This window comes from Nansenia antarctica (genome assembly GCF_963989245.1).
Source record: "Nansenia antarctica genome assembly, chromosome: 5".
Classification (NCBI taxonomy): domain Eukaryota; kingdom Metazoa; phylum Chordata; class Actinopteri; order Argentiniformes; family Microstomatidae; genus Nansenia; species Nansenia antarctica.
Window position 1 is genome coordinate 73,714,052 of NC_137690.1, and position 15,000 is coordinate 73,729,051.

At 45.5% G+C, this 15,000-nt stretch overlaps 1 protein-coding gene across 1 annotated transcript in view; it reads right to left on the bottom strand.

Moving 5' to 3' along the window:
* The window catches only part of col11a2 (collagen, type XI, alpha 2), a gene marked incomplete at both ends in the record, with an annotated part of 67,108 nt that overhangs the window by 33,666 nt on the left and 18,442 nt on the right, over positions 1-15,000 (bottom strand). Inside the window, 8 exon segments of the mRNA XM_080531956.1 lie at positions 70-144; positions 462-524; positions 1,375-1,416; positions 2,540-2,593; positions 4,027-4,224; positions 6,159-6,293; positions 8,656-8,963; positions 9,813-10,305. Of these exon segments, the coding sequence (XP_080388082.1) occupies positions 70-144; positions 462-524; positions 1,375-1,416; positions 2,540-2,593; positions 4,027-4,224; positions 6,159-6,293; positions 8,656-8,963; positions 9,813-10,305 (1,368 nt within the window).

Below are 15,000 nucleotides of genomic sequence, written 5' to 3' on the forward strand. Positions count from 1 at the left end.
CCCCGGACCGAACTCATCAACAACTGATCTCCAGAACCTTCAGAACCTTCAGAACCAGCAGACACTCACAGGCAGCATGACAGATGTTCCAGGGGGGCCGGGGAGTCCATCAGCTCCAGACAGACCAGCCTTACCAGTGACGCCCTGCAAGACAAGAGGAGGCCAGCACCGTCAGCCTCCAAAACCAGCCTCCAAAACCAGCCTCCAAAAAAACCAGTCAACTACATCTAAACAACCAACTACAGACCTGGGGAAGGCCGGTGGAGGTAGAAAACAGAGGACGGGGGGGGGGGGCTCATTGTAAAATGTAAATGCATGGAACGGAACGAGGAACGGTACGTCGTGTTTTGATACCGTTCCTCGTTTCGTCTCCCTCCATGCATTACGATGAGCCCCCGACCGACCGTCCTCCGATTTCTACCTCCACCAGCCTCCCTCTGGTCTAAACGAGTGAGACTCACCCTCTCGCCGGGATCGCCAATGGAGCCAGGAGGTCCAGACGGGCCGGAGGGGCCGGGGAGACCCTGGGGGGAGAGACACGGGTCAGTTAGACCCAGTACCGGACACATCCAAGCAGGACGAAACCAAACAAAACCTGAGGGTACACCTTAACTGCTCCTCCTGAGACATCTACTACCCCCCAGCACTGTGTCTCCGGAGACATCTACTACCCCCCTGTACTGTGTCTCCTGAGACATCTACTACCCCCCAGCACTGTGTCTCCTGAGACATCTACTACCCCCCAGCACTGCGTCTCCTGAGACATCTACTACCCCCCAGCACTGCGTCTCCTGAGACATCTACTACCCCCCAGCACTGAGTCTCCTGAGACACCTGCTTTTCCCCTTTACTGTGTCCCCTAAGACTTCTACTACCCCCCAGCACTGCGTCTCCTGAGACATCTACTACCCCCCAGCACTGAGTCTCCTGAGACACCTGCTTTTCCCCTCTACTGTGTCCGCTAAGACTTCTACTGCCCCCCCTTTGTACTGTTTCTCTGTTTCTCCAGTGTCTATATAAAAAAATGTAAATAAATAAATACAAATATGAGCTAGATTACTCTTCCTGCTACGACTGGTGGATTGATGATTCACTTGCTTAGTCAAATGTATCGATTGTAAGTCGATTTGGAATAAGGCGTCTGTTATATGCCAAACATGTAATGTAAAAACGACCTCACACTTGTGGCCTGGGGGGGCCTACAGTGAACACATAGAGTGTAGAACTCATGCCCTGCTGACATACTCTTACTTCCTGTCTCTGTCTAATAAAACTTAAGAAATACGAGACTACCTCACTCCAAAAAATACCTTAAAACCATCAATACCTCACACTACACACTAATCGTATCACTGTTGGGTCACGTGTACTTACTGCTGGTCCTTCAGGTCCTGGGGGTCCATCGATCAACATACCCTGAGAGAGAGAGAGAGAGAGAGAGAGAGAGAGAGAGAGAGAGAGAGAGAGAGAGAGAGAGAGAGAGAGAGAGAGAGAGAGAGAGAGAGAGAGAGAGAGAAACGAAAGAAATTGAGAAAAAAAATCATGAGAGATCATGAACTTTTAGTGGTAGTAGTATTAGTCTTTCAATTCGGTTGTTAAGTCTGACATCACGTTACCAATTTCCGGGTCCAAATAAAAACTTCCCCGCACCAGAGTACCAGTGTACTACAGCGGTAGAATGACAGTTGAATCTTTTTTTAGACTGGGATCTATTCACACAGCACTTTCCTGTTTTCCCCATATTGTCAGCCTCGGAAAAGCGCTATACAAATATAATGAATTATTATGATTACTGAGGCATTTCGAAGAGAGCGCCTCAGCCAACTTTGGACCCGGAAACACGTCACGACCGAATTAGTCTTTCAATCCCATTCCTCACAGAGAGCACTTCACTTCACATCTATGATCCCAGACAGGGATTCCTCTGATCTTGTGAAATCCTGAAACAAGCTAAACTGTTATAACTGTTATTCTGTCTTCTGTCGACCTCCACTACATGTTGTGCCGTGGAGGCTGGTGGAGGTAGAAATCGGAGGACAGCGGCTTCATTGTGATGCAAGGCATGGAATGAGGTATGTTTGATACCATTCCATGCGTTAGAATGAGCCCGTCCTCTGATTTCTGCCTCCCCCCCAGCCTCGACTGATGTTGTGGTGGCGCCCCCTAGGGGATAGGAGGACACACAGCGTTTAATTAACACTAGAACAGCCGTGCCTTTTTCACCGACTAAAAGAGACGCCTCTTTACAATGCTAAGCTGCTATTTACACACAACGACCACTAATTGTAAATTAGCCTGCTTCCTACAGGGAAAAATGCCAAAATAGCTTCATACTAGCTTATCCTGATGCTGATGATTTTGAAAATGTTAGGATACGGGGTGGTAGAACGCACATACAGTATCTAGGAAAAGTCATGAAAGGAGGGTCCTGATATTTGATCGAGTGCAAAGATATAACATTTTCCTTTACTCACAGGGGTCGAAATGACCCCTCAGGGCTGTTCTAGCGTTAAGCCGATGCACAGACAGAAACACTCACAGGCTCAAGGACAGCTGGGTCTCCCTTCTCTCCTTTGGCGGCTCTGACTGAAGCCTGAGGAAAACACACATGTAACCCACAATACAGCGCAGTCAATGCAGATGCAAACAGACACGCTACACACCACACACACAACACACACCACACACACAACACACTACACACTCAACACACTTCGGTTGAACCTGTCACCAACACAGAGACAGGCAGACACAACACGGTCATCAAAACAACAACAACAACAACAACAACAACATGCAACTACAGTTGATTCACACGTGACCAACGGGTCGCTCAAAATTGGTCTATGGCACGGACTACGAAATTGGCAAAACGGGTGCTGAGATTATCGAGGAGGTGAACTAAAAGCATACAGTTTTCAGACATTTCAGCGTGTCATAGGACATTTTGTAGCTTCCTTCTTGAACTGGTTGAATCAACTGGCTAAAAACAACTCGTAAGAGAGACAAACCTGCAAATGATGTGTGTTGTGTTTGGGGTTGATAGTCACAATCACAACATCATGAATGAGGGGTGGTAAATTCACACAGAGGATGTTTACTAAAGGGTTTACTACACACAGGGAAAGAGAACGGAGGGAATTGTCACCTTGAAATGTATAACTAGTGTTATCAACACAGGTGTTTGTTTAGAAGCAATAATGTTCCAATTATTTTATATCCTACAAGGTGCTGAGGTCAATTCACAAGATAGACGATATACAAGACGTCTCGACAGGTCAGGTGTGGGTGAAGTTGTTTTATGATGATGTTTATTGAGAGTGTGTTCGTTTCACTCAGGTTTCAAACAGTAATCGAATCCAGCGTTACATCTTCTTCTAAAGAGTCGAAGGTAGAGTCCTACTTAGTCTTTATTGACAATGTTTTTGAGGAACATCTAAACAATTTAGTGTAAACCCTTCCTGTAGTCTCTCTGTGCAACAGGAGGGATGTTGTGGAGGTAACTCAGAGTGTACCATCGTTCTAGAACAGCGCAGACAGACAACCTTTTGTGAAATCAACCTGGAACTCTATCTATTGTTCTTCAGTCTAGAACTCAATCTAGAACTCTATCTAGAGTCCTTCACTCTAGAACTCTATCTAGAGTTCTTCAGTCTAGAACTCAATCTAGTACTCTATCTAGAGTCCTTCACTCTAGAACTCTTAACCTCTTCAGTCTAGAACTCTTTAAACCACTGACACTGGATCTAAATACCTCTAATAGCGCCTAGTAGCAAGTCTAAACGAAGCCATACGCACAGACGGAAGGGCATTAAAACACAAATGACATTATAGAGCCGGGGTCATTTGCTGCGCGTTTTAAGTACCTCTTCGTGCTGTGCGTTGCGTTCGACCTATGAGTATACACACACACGGTATATATACCACAAATCCCCTTTCACCTCCTCCTCCTCCTCCTCCCCCTGTGGTGGGGTAGGGAGGGGGGGATTGAAACGGAGGATTTGGAAGAAGCAGAAACAGACTTACGCCTCCCTCGTCTGTCGCTGCGGACAAGGCGGGGCCCATGTTGTTGTCCCCCCTCTCTCCCTCCGCGGTCCCTTCGCTGTAGTCCTTGTAGGAATAGTCGTACTCCTTCATGCCCACGTCTCCAGTGACATACTCCTCAGTAAAGGCCTCCCCACCTGTGGCGGGGTCTACCTCCTCGGCTACCACCTGTTCCTCCACCTGAGGCAGAGCCAACAACGTAGGACGGGGAGGAGGAGGGCCCGAGAGAGAGAGAGGGAGGAGAGGAGAAAGGAGAGAGAGAGGGAAGAGGAGAGGAGAAAGGAGGAGAGATAGATAGAAAGGAGGAAGGAAGAGGAGAGAGAGAGATAGAAAGGAGAGATATATATATATAGAAAGGAGGAAGGAAGAGGAGAGAGGAGAGAGATAGAGACAGAGAGGAGGAAGAGGAGAGAGATAGAAAGGAGAGAGAGATGGAGACAGAGAGCAGGAAGAGGAGAGAGGGAAGAGGAGAGACAGAGACAGGGAGGAAGATAGAAATGATCCAAGATATTGATGAAACATGAAAATGAAGGTGACAGACAGTGATGTCATCGTGTGGAAGAGAGTGAAAGAGAGACGGAATAAAGAGATGGAATAAAAGGTCCAACGGAAACAGGGGGGGAAGGGAGGGAGGGCAGAGACAGTGTAGTGAGTCTTACCTTTTTGCAAAAAACAGACAGTGACAGAGGGACACAGAGCACGGGGACACCTGGTGGACATTAGAGGAATAGCCAATTCTTCAGGTATCGTCCCGACCGAAGCATGAGAAGCTTCTAGACTACTATGCACTTGTTTATTCCTGGGCTCATAAGAGTGTACGTTTCCACCAAAGCTTTATACATAATCACAGGCTTGTGTGTTTTATCTGAGGGTCCAATGACCTGAGTTTAACGAGATGGTAGTAGGATAATTGTTGTGTGAACTTGCGACACACAAGTTACGCTACCGCCATTTAACGTCAAAATCCCAACGGACATTTCGAAAGGCTCACGATACAAACACACAAACGTGACGAGGTTTCGCTTTGTAAAAACAAAAGCGGCGGCAATTTTTGCGAAGCTAATAACTATGTTATTTAACTTACCACTGATGATTACGATAAGACTAAATTCCAGTGCAGTTTATGTCATATTATATAGCCTATATCTCGATGTGCAAAATCTGCAAACGATCCAACATAGAATATACGTTGTGTTGTTACGAATCTACTATACAAGAACGTTGACTAGCAGAATAACGGAATAACTTATGTAAACAAAAGACATACATCAAGTAAACACAATATATCAAGTAACAACCATCTCCTAATTGACAGATATATAAAAAAGAAAATGTATGTAAAAGTCATCAAAGTCACCCATAACAATTATGATGATGATAATGATGGTCTACAACACACAGAAAAAAACATTTAAGTTGAGAAATTAGTCACAATTCTGTCTGCTAGGGCTCGGGGTAGCCTCTAAAAGAATGCAGTTAGATTTGCTAATCAAACAAGAATGCATGATATTCATCCCTTTGTCTTTAACGTTATAGTACTGTCGTACTGCATATCAAATATTCTTATGAGACTCACATTTTCTCAAGATTTTTATTCTTATTGCAAGACTGAACGTTATTATAAACATGTAGAGTCCTGATATGAGAACAAAAAATAAATCTTGGGTTAGGGAAAGTGAGAGCGCCATGAGAATGTTTGATACAACGGAATGAATGTTGTGCATTGCTGTTTGAAAAAGAGAGGGAATGTCGGTTGGCACTGGCGGGCAAAACGTTAACGTCAAACGGTTAGGGGATGTGATGAAAGTGTTATTAAAGTGTTATGAATGGTTAAACTACGTTGTTAAGCTATAGACCGGCTGGGCTCACCTCCACAGAAATCGCTGCATATCCCTGCTTCTGCTGAGAAGTATATCTATGTCTATCGATGGAGGCTGGTGGAGCCCCGGTCCTCCGATTTCTACCTCCACCAGCCTCCCCTGCTACAGTTTAGCTAACCGACTATAGTGGAAAGAGTATGTTGACTTTCGCTGGGGGGGAGGGGGGCTTTTGAAGAAGGTGTAATGTCGATGGTGTCTCTCTCTTCTTTCTGATTGGCTATATCTGTGGTTTACCTGGCCAGCGGTCGCCGCTTGTCCAATCACCTCACTCTCTGGCTGGGGACCCGCCTCCTCCTCGGCTAAGGTATTATAATAATCATCCGTCACTGTAGGGGCGTGGTCAGCCTCAGAGGGTGCGGTATCTACATCCTGATTGGTCAGGTCAAGAAGAGGTGGGAGGGATCAGGGTGGAGGTAAGCAGGTTTGAATGAAGGTGGGGGGTGGGGGGGGGGTTAGTTTAGAACAGGGGGGGCTGGTGGAGGTAGAAATCGGAGGACGGGCTCATTGTAATGAATGGAACGGAATGAGGAACGCTACGTGTTTGATACCATTCCTTATTCCGTTCCATGCATTACAACGAGACCGACCTCCGATTTAAACCTCAAACAGACTCCCCTGGTTAAGAACTGGTCAGGATTAAGATTGATGTGTTAAAGGATGTTTGCCAGCTAAACAGAAACATATTTCTCTGGCAAAACATATTTTCAAAGTTTTGAAAATCCAGTTGGAACAGAAAGACATTTTAGCTGTGGAAGGAAAAAAATCTTGATGACTATAAATCTCATCGTCAAGAGTCAAGATTTAGGGAGTCATTAAGACCAATGCTTTCACTGAAATGTCTGTTGAATTCCATAAAACAATTCGTAAAAAAAAGTGCCATAATGCCGTGAGAGGTTGAGGACGGGAGGGGTCATTCCTGATCTTCTCACAGGGTCAGAGGTCAGAAGGCGACCTTCACTTGACCCCTCCCGGTGATGATATGATCACTGTTATCAGTTTGGATGCATATTTTAGTTTGTTGTCTCCTATCAGGTGGAGTAAACACACAGGAAACAGAGCTTCAACCACAAACAACAGCCTCACAGTTCAGAGTTCAACACGTTCACAGTAACCTCTGGGTGGACGTCTTCAGAGAACCATACACTACATTCAGTTGCCGGTGTAGTAACTCCAAACTTACCAGGCAACACATCATATTAACATGCTGTTACATAGCACAGAGGTAGCTCCTTTGTAATTACATAGCAATGGAGGAGGAGGAGCAGTTGTTATGTTATTATACACAAACTACTCAACAACTCCATATGCTACTCCGTTATTACCTCATGACTATGTATCAACATGTTATTACAATGTTATTACCACAGTAGTTACATTGTTACTATACTGGTATAGCGGCAACTTAATGTGAAGTGTTGTTACCAAACTTACCCATAGGTTTTTCCCTCAGTGCACAAGTTCCTAATAATCATGATTACAATCTTTCTTTCTGTTAAAAAAATAATGGGTCTACTTCATTACGTTAGCGTCATCGCCGATCTTAGTTCTACTCGTTGATAGGAATGCTAGCGCTAGCGCTAATGCTAACCAGAGGTTAGCGATGCACACTGAATGATGTTGAACTGTTCATCTAAGTATGCTTTGTCACATGCTTAGTGTCTGTGAGGCTGCTCGTTCATATTTAACTCAAATATGACCCAGACCAGAAGTCTGTGAGAACACCCATGTGTTTGAGAGAGGAGAAGAAGAGGTTGGAGAGAGAGAGACAGAGATTTGAGAAGAAGTTGTATTGTATTGTCTACCAGGTTGTGATGGTATGGTGTTCTACCAGTGTCTGTTGACGCGCACTAAACGCATGCACACAGCTCATTCATTGGACAGTGCACCACTTCAGGTATCATTGTTTAAAGACACAACAGGCCTTGTGTGAATAATTGAGGACAGGTTCTGAGTGTGAAAACAGGGTAGGGAAGGTGGAGACTGTCGGAGACTGAAACAACAGGGAGAGGGGAGACTGTCGGAGACTGAAACAGGGAAGGTGGAGACCGTTCTGAAAGCCATGCTTCAATACGACAGTCTGCCAACCACTATATCATAAAGGTTGTCATGATCGTCTAGATCATGTGATATATATAGACGGGAGAGGAGAGTGTCCAGGTTGGTATGCGTCAACGGCCTTTCTGAGGAACCAGGTAGTTCACCACCAAGGTTTTACGCTGAACTCTACGACGACTGTTTCTGATATCAGTGTCATTTTGACTGCTCCAATACACAAACGTGTGACTGTTTGTTTAGGTACTAATACAAAAAAATTGTGGTTTAGTAGAAGTAAGCTATTGCAACTTACAAATTATCTAAATACAATCAGTATTTACCTCGATAAGGTTCAGTTCTAGCGTTATAGAGCTGTAACCAGCTCCAGGTCTAGTTTCTATGACGATAGAGAGTGACTAGTTTTATCTTTATCTGTGTAACACCCTACGGCGAAGGTAAATATCACATTCAAGTCTTTAATTTAACAGATCTGAGTGAAATTTCGAGTTTGTCTGAGTTTGTGTCTAAAAAATGCTGAAGGCTGAAACCAAAACAACATCAATTTCAAGTGGACACTGGCCACCGGCTTGTTGAACAGATTTCGGCAGTGAAATGTTGATGGAGAAGGACCAGGTACCGAGAAGGGACAGGTAGACGATACAGCCTTGGACCGCCACCGTGGGCCTTTTATTTGTACCTGTTGATAACCGTTGCCCGGTTTCGTCTTCGGTTTTTCCGGCACAGGAACGAGGGTGCCACTGAGTGCAGTCTTGTCGAATGGAGGGAGTTTTTTGGGCATGGTTTTGACGTTATTAACCTCTACCACCACCTTGGTTTTCTCTGGCTTGGGGGGAGTGGGTGCAGTGGGTGCAGGTGCAGAGCTTGGAGGCTCTTTCTTCGGTGCAGGTTTGAGGAAGGGAGGCTTATGGGCGTGGAAGCTCTTGACGTTGTCAAATTTGCTTACTGCTGGCTTTGCTTTCGGAACTTTAGGTATCTCGGTTTTGGCTACAACCACTTTGGTAGTTTCAGTTTTAACTGTTTCAGTTTTAACTGGTTTGACCACACTGACGACAGTTTTTTCAACTTTAACTTTAGGTATCTCAGCTTTGACTACAACAGTTTTGGTAGTTTCAGTTTTGGTAGTTTCAGTTTTAACTGGTTTCACTTCACTGACCACAATCTTTTCTACTTTAACTTTAGGTATCTCAGTTTTGGCTACAACAACTTTGGTAGTTTCAGTTTTAGCCTGTTTGACTTCACTGGCCACAGTCTTTTCTACTTTAACTTTAGGTATCTCAGTTTTGGCTACAACAACTTTGGTGGTTTCAGTTTTAACTGTTTCAGTTTTAACTGGTTTAGCTTCAATTACCACAGTCTTTTCTACTTTAACTTTAGGTATCTCAGTTTTGACTACAACAGTTTTGGTAGTTTCAGTTTTAACTGGTTTCACTTCACTGACCACAGTTTTCTCTACTTTAACTTTAGGTATCTCAGTTTTGACTACAACAGTTTTGGTAGTTTCAGTTTTAACTGAAGCTTTTTCTATTTGAAGTTTAGGTATAACAGTTTTTACTACAACAGTTTTGGTCGTTTCAGTTTTAACTGGTTTAGCCTCACTTACCACAGTTTTTTCTACTTTAACTTTAGGTATCTCCGTTTTGATTACAACAACTTTGGTGGTTTCAGTTTTAACTGGCTTTGCTTCACTGGCCACAATCTCAGTTTTCACTACAACACTCTTGGTGGTTGCAGTCTTAACTGGTTTCTCTACTTTAGTGACTACTTTCTTCTTCTCTGGCTGGACTTTAGTGGCTTCAGCTGCTTTTGCACCATTGCCATTGACTTTTTTGTCACCATCTTTGCCGTTGCCGTTCACTTTCTTATCCACTTTGGCCTCGCCTATTTCCTTCTTCTCAACTACAGGTTTGCCGTTGCCGTTGGCTTTGGCCTCACCATTGACTTTCTTTCCTACCGCAGGTTTTCCATTGACTTTAGTTTCAACCTTTACTTTATCAGCAGCAGTTTTGCCGTTGCCGTTTACTTTTTTATCACCGCCATTTTTGGCAGCAGCGGTGGGTTTAGGCTTCGGCGCCGGCTTGACCACCAGTGTGACTACAGTGGGTTTGATTTTCGCTAGAAGGACTTCCACTGCCGTGGGCTTGGCTTTGACTGGTTTGGCTGGGGTGGGCTTGGCCTTGGCGGGCTTGGCAGGTTTAGCTACGACAGCTTCTGCCTTGGCAGGTTTAACTACGACAGGTTTAGCTACGACAGGTTTAGCGGGAGCTGGTTTAGCCTTAGCGACTGCAGGCTTGGGCTTGTCAGCGTTGCCATTGACGGCCTTGCTCTTCTGTTGTGTGTGTTTATAGGTTGTGCAGCGGTGTAGTTTGTGAGGGTGGGTGTATGAGAGAGAGAGAGAGAGAGAGAGAGAGAGAGAGAGAGAGAGGGAGGAGAGAGAGTGAGACCATCGGGGGTGGGAGGGGATGAAAGCACAAGGGATGGACAGAAGGAGAGAGAGAGAGAGAGAAAGACAAGGGTGGACGTATTGAGACACGGTGATTTAAAGGTGGCCAAGGCCTGGGTGATTTACTGAGACTGCTATGGCATTACTGGATACAGCAGTTTACAATTGGACGAAGACACTTCACTGCTCCAATAAAGTGACTGATCGGAATATTGCACAGAACATATCGGAACGGAGCGTTTTACAGCCAATAGAGACCTTGAATAATCGAATCAAGGTAGAAAAACACTAAGCTGTTGTGTGCCAAATGTAGAATTAGAATACACCTTTGAGGAGTATTTTGCTGTCATACTCTTGTTCTTACTGTGCGGTGATTGGCTGATCTCTCCAGTAATGTCAATCTCCATATTAAAAAAAGCAGCATCTTTGTGCTAATGAAAACTCAAGCCTGTGGGTTGCGCTGGCACTGGGGGGGGGGCTGGGGTTGGGGGGGGGGGGTGTAATGGTCAGGTAAAGCCTCTGATGCGCTGGGCCGTCCAACTGCTGTGAGAGCGAATAGCCACGGAGAAGCAGCAGCGTGGGAGGGTGGGTGTCAGGCAGACAAACATTAGTTGGACTGGGGGGTTGGTTGGTTGGTTTGGTTGGACGGGACTGAAGGCAGACAGAGTTAGTTTGACTGGGGGCTTGACCTGATGCGTGTCAGAAAGACAGAGTTAGTTTGACTGGGGGCTTGGCCTACCTCAACGAGTACAGAAAACACACACATGGGAACAGGTGCTGTTATATTCTACCTCAGGAAAAATCCTTTACATGACATGGAAGCCCAGTAAACAAAGAGTCCAAAAGACGTCCTCAGGGAAGCCGGAATGTGGGTTCAGATGACGTCTTTCTGGGACGTCCAGATGACGTCTTTCTAGGACGTCATCTGAACCCACATTACGGCTTCCCTAAGGATGTATTTTGGTGGGAGGGCTACCTAGACTGGGAGGGCTACCTAGACATGCTGTTGGTTACATGCAAGGCACACACACTGAGAAACTAGTCAACGGGGTGATGATGATGACATGGGAGATGGGGTACAGAGGCAAACACAAAGGTATTTTAGACAGGAAACTAGACTAGTCAAACTACTACACAGAGAGATGGAGAGACTGGGTCATAGTCATGGGTCAAACACACAGGGTGGACGCATACAGAGAGAGAATAGGAACATTAATACTTCCTGTTGACCGACAGACAGACAGACAGACAGGCGGATGGATAACACAGAAAGGAATGCATGCAGTGATATTCTTAGGGTGCGTTTGTAAAATCCTCTGAGAGTGTCGGAGTAAACCTGGGGGGGGTGCTCTCGCTGTTCGTTCGGAAATTCAGAGCGCTCAGAGCGTCCCCCCCGTTGGAAAGTTCAGAGCACTGTGCACTCAGGGTGCATTCTGGGAGCTCTGACTGAAAAGACGGTTGGCGGAGGAAGTTGTCGCAAAATGCGATGGTTGTGGCTTGATTGGTACTCCAGCCAGTATTATTCAACTTGCATCTATGTGTAACAAGACAGGTAATAATCATGTTTATACATGGGATGAATTAACGTTCGTTTGAATTAATTTGAAGAGATAAAAATAGCAACGGTAGTTAACGAGTATCTACTGTCAACATCACTAACGTTAGCAGACAGAAAGCTAGCTAACATCAGCGTTAATAATGTCAATGCGAAATGATGGTAATGTTATCGTCGGTGTCCACCATGTTTACGGTTAGTTTGTTAAGACTTTTTAACTGACCGTTCGTAAAATTAACTGATTTCAGAATGCTCTAGTTAGTACGTTGAAATCAGAGCAGATTTCCAGTGTGAATTTACGAACGCACCCTTAAATAAATAACACAAACCCAAATGCGATGGTTAATACTGAATCAGACATGCAAATCATATGTTAATAGGGACACACCTGACACCTGACACACCTCCCTCAGTCACGGTCGTCTACAATATGAGACGGCAGCAGGTGAAAGGGGGAACAGGTAGGCAACCAATCCAAATGTTCAGACTTTTATTCTGAACATTTTAAATAAATGTCAACGTCGTTGAAAATCAATGACACACTCACTAGTCAAGCCCAAATATTGCACGCTAATCTTGTTTTGTGAGCCTGCTAACAATGTAAAGTAGTGTTATTATAGTTAACTAGGTAGTAGTGGGGATTACTCACCCAATGCATTGCATTACAATATTTTGGCTTGACTAGCGAGTGTGTCGTTGATTTTCAACAACTTTGACATTTCTTGACACTTTTCAGAATAAAAGTCCAAACATTTGGTCGGTGGTTGCCGACTTGTTCCCCCTTTTCACCAGCAGCTGTCACATGTTGAACTTCCTAACCTCCTTCTATAGGGTGTCATTTTGGTCCTCGCGTTCAAAACTATTCTAGAAACGCTCTGTATCAGGTTCCTGATGATATCTGCTGTACGTACTAGCGAAGGGGATTTAAACATATGAGAGAAATGTAAAGGAGGGATGGAGAGTTTGATATATTTGTTCCCTGTCTCCTTCACAGTTGGTTGGCCCAGTACAAACAGAGATGGGGGGGTGGGGGGAGGGGGGGAGGCTGGTGGAGGAAGAAATTGGAGGACGGGCTCATTGTAATGCACACGTGTGCCTGGCACCATTCCTCATTCCGTTCCGTTCATTACAATTACAATGAGAATCCTCTGATTTCTACCTCTCCCGGCCTCTCCTGGTGGGAGGGGGGGGGGGCTGCTGTACCTGACCCCCCAGTGCCCCCACATTGTCAATAACAACCACACGTACACATGTACACGACAACACAAACATGACAACAACAACAACAACAATATGAACAGTACAATGTTAATACAGTGTTGATCAGTGAGGAGACACACATGTGGCGTGAGAGGATGAGAGGATGAATTAATGTATTATGTATTAAAAGGCCACCGACAGGGAGGGGATGGGAGGATGGGAGGATGAGAGGATGAGAGGGACAGGGAGAGGATGAGAGGATGAGAGGATAAGAGGATGAGAGGGACAGGGAGAGGATGAGAGGATGAGAGGATAAGAGGATGGGAGGATGGGGGGATGGGAGGATGGGAGGATGAGAGGATGGGAGGATGGGAGGATGGGGGGATGGGAGGATGAGAGGATGAGAGGGACAGGGAGAGGATGGAGAAACAGAACCAAAGGAGAGAGAGAGGTATGGCACTCTTCCCCTTGCTCACTCTTCCTCTCACCAGTCTATTTTCTATATTATTATTATTATTATAGTACACAAATAATACAAAATATAATGTATAACAGATTTCCCGGATGGTTAAATGTGTGAACAATAACTCATAATGACATAATGACCCTTTATGTACCTGTGGTTGTAACGCACCTTTATTCCAATTTTAATAAGCGGAGATGTTGCATATTAGGCCCGATTCCACCTGGTCATCTAACCCAGTAAACAAAGAGTCCAAAAGACGTCCTCAGGGAAGCCGGAATGTGGGTTCAGATGTCCTAGAAAGACGTCATCTGGATATCCTAGAAAGACGTCATCTGGACGTCCTAGAAAGACCTAATCTGAACCCACATTCCGGCTTCCCTGAGGACATCTTTTGGACTCTTTGTTTACTGTGAAAGGCCTTGTCCTCTAGTGTCCTGTCCCTCATACCTCTCTCTCTCTCACTCTCTCTCTCTCTCTTTCTGTCACTCCCTCTTTCCATCTCTCTGGTTAAGTTATTTTGATCCCTTGTTACCTGGTGAGTGGGGCCCCCTGGTTTGAGGGGGGGGGAGGGAGGTTGATAGAGAGGAGGAAAAGGAGAGGAGGGGGGAGATGTTGTTTCATCATAATAATAGGAGTATTCATAGTCATCCTGCTCCTCATGAAAGTACTGAGAGAGATGGGGGGGTGGGGGGGTAAGAGGGGGTGAGAGGGGGGAGCGAGAGGGGTAATTTGGAGGGAGGAATGGAAGCAGTGGAATGCATGAAGGAGTGAAGAGTGAGTTTGAAAGGAGGGGGGGGGGGAGAGAGGGTAGAGGGGGAGGGGTGGGAGAAATGACAGGAGGGGTGCGGAGTGAGGTTGAAAGGGGGGGGAGAGAGGTAGAGAGGGAGGGAAGCATGAAGGAGGGGAGGTAGGGGAGGAGGAGGTGAGGGGAGGAGGAGAGGATGAGGAGGGGAGGTGAGGGGAGGAGGGGAGGATGAGGAGGGGAGGTGAGGGGAGGAGGGGAGGATGAGGAGGGGAGGTGAGGGGAGGAGGGGAGGATGAGGAGGTGAGGGGGTGAGGCCTAGCTCAGGGTGAGCTGGTGTTATTATCTGACGCTCTCACACACCCAGGGACAACGCCCCAGGATCTGTAAAGGGCTGGGAGTGTGGCACTAGGCTCTCTACCCTACTAAGTACTACGTACTATAATATGCACTACGTACTATAATATGTACTATGTACTAACATGTACTATGTACTATAATATATATTATCTTGTGTTCAGTTCAGTTCAGTTGAGTTGTGTTCTCTGTGTAGCTAGTAAAGTAGTGTGTTGTGTTGTGTTGAGTTGTGTTGAGATGAGTTGTGTTGAGTTGTGTAGT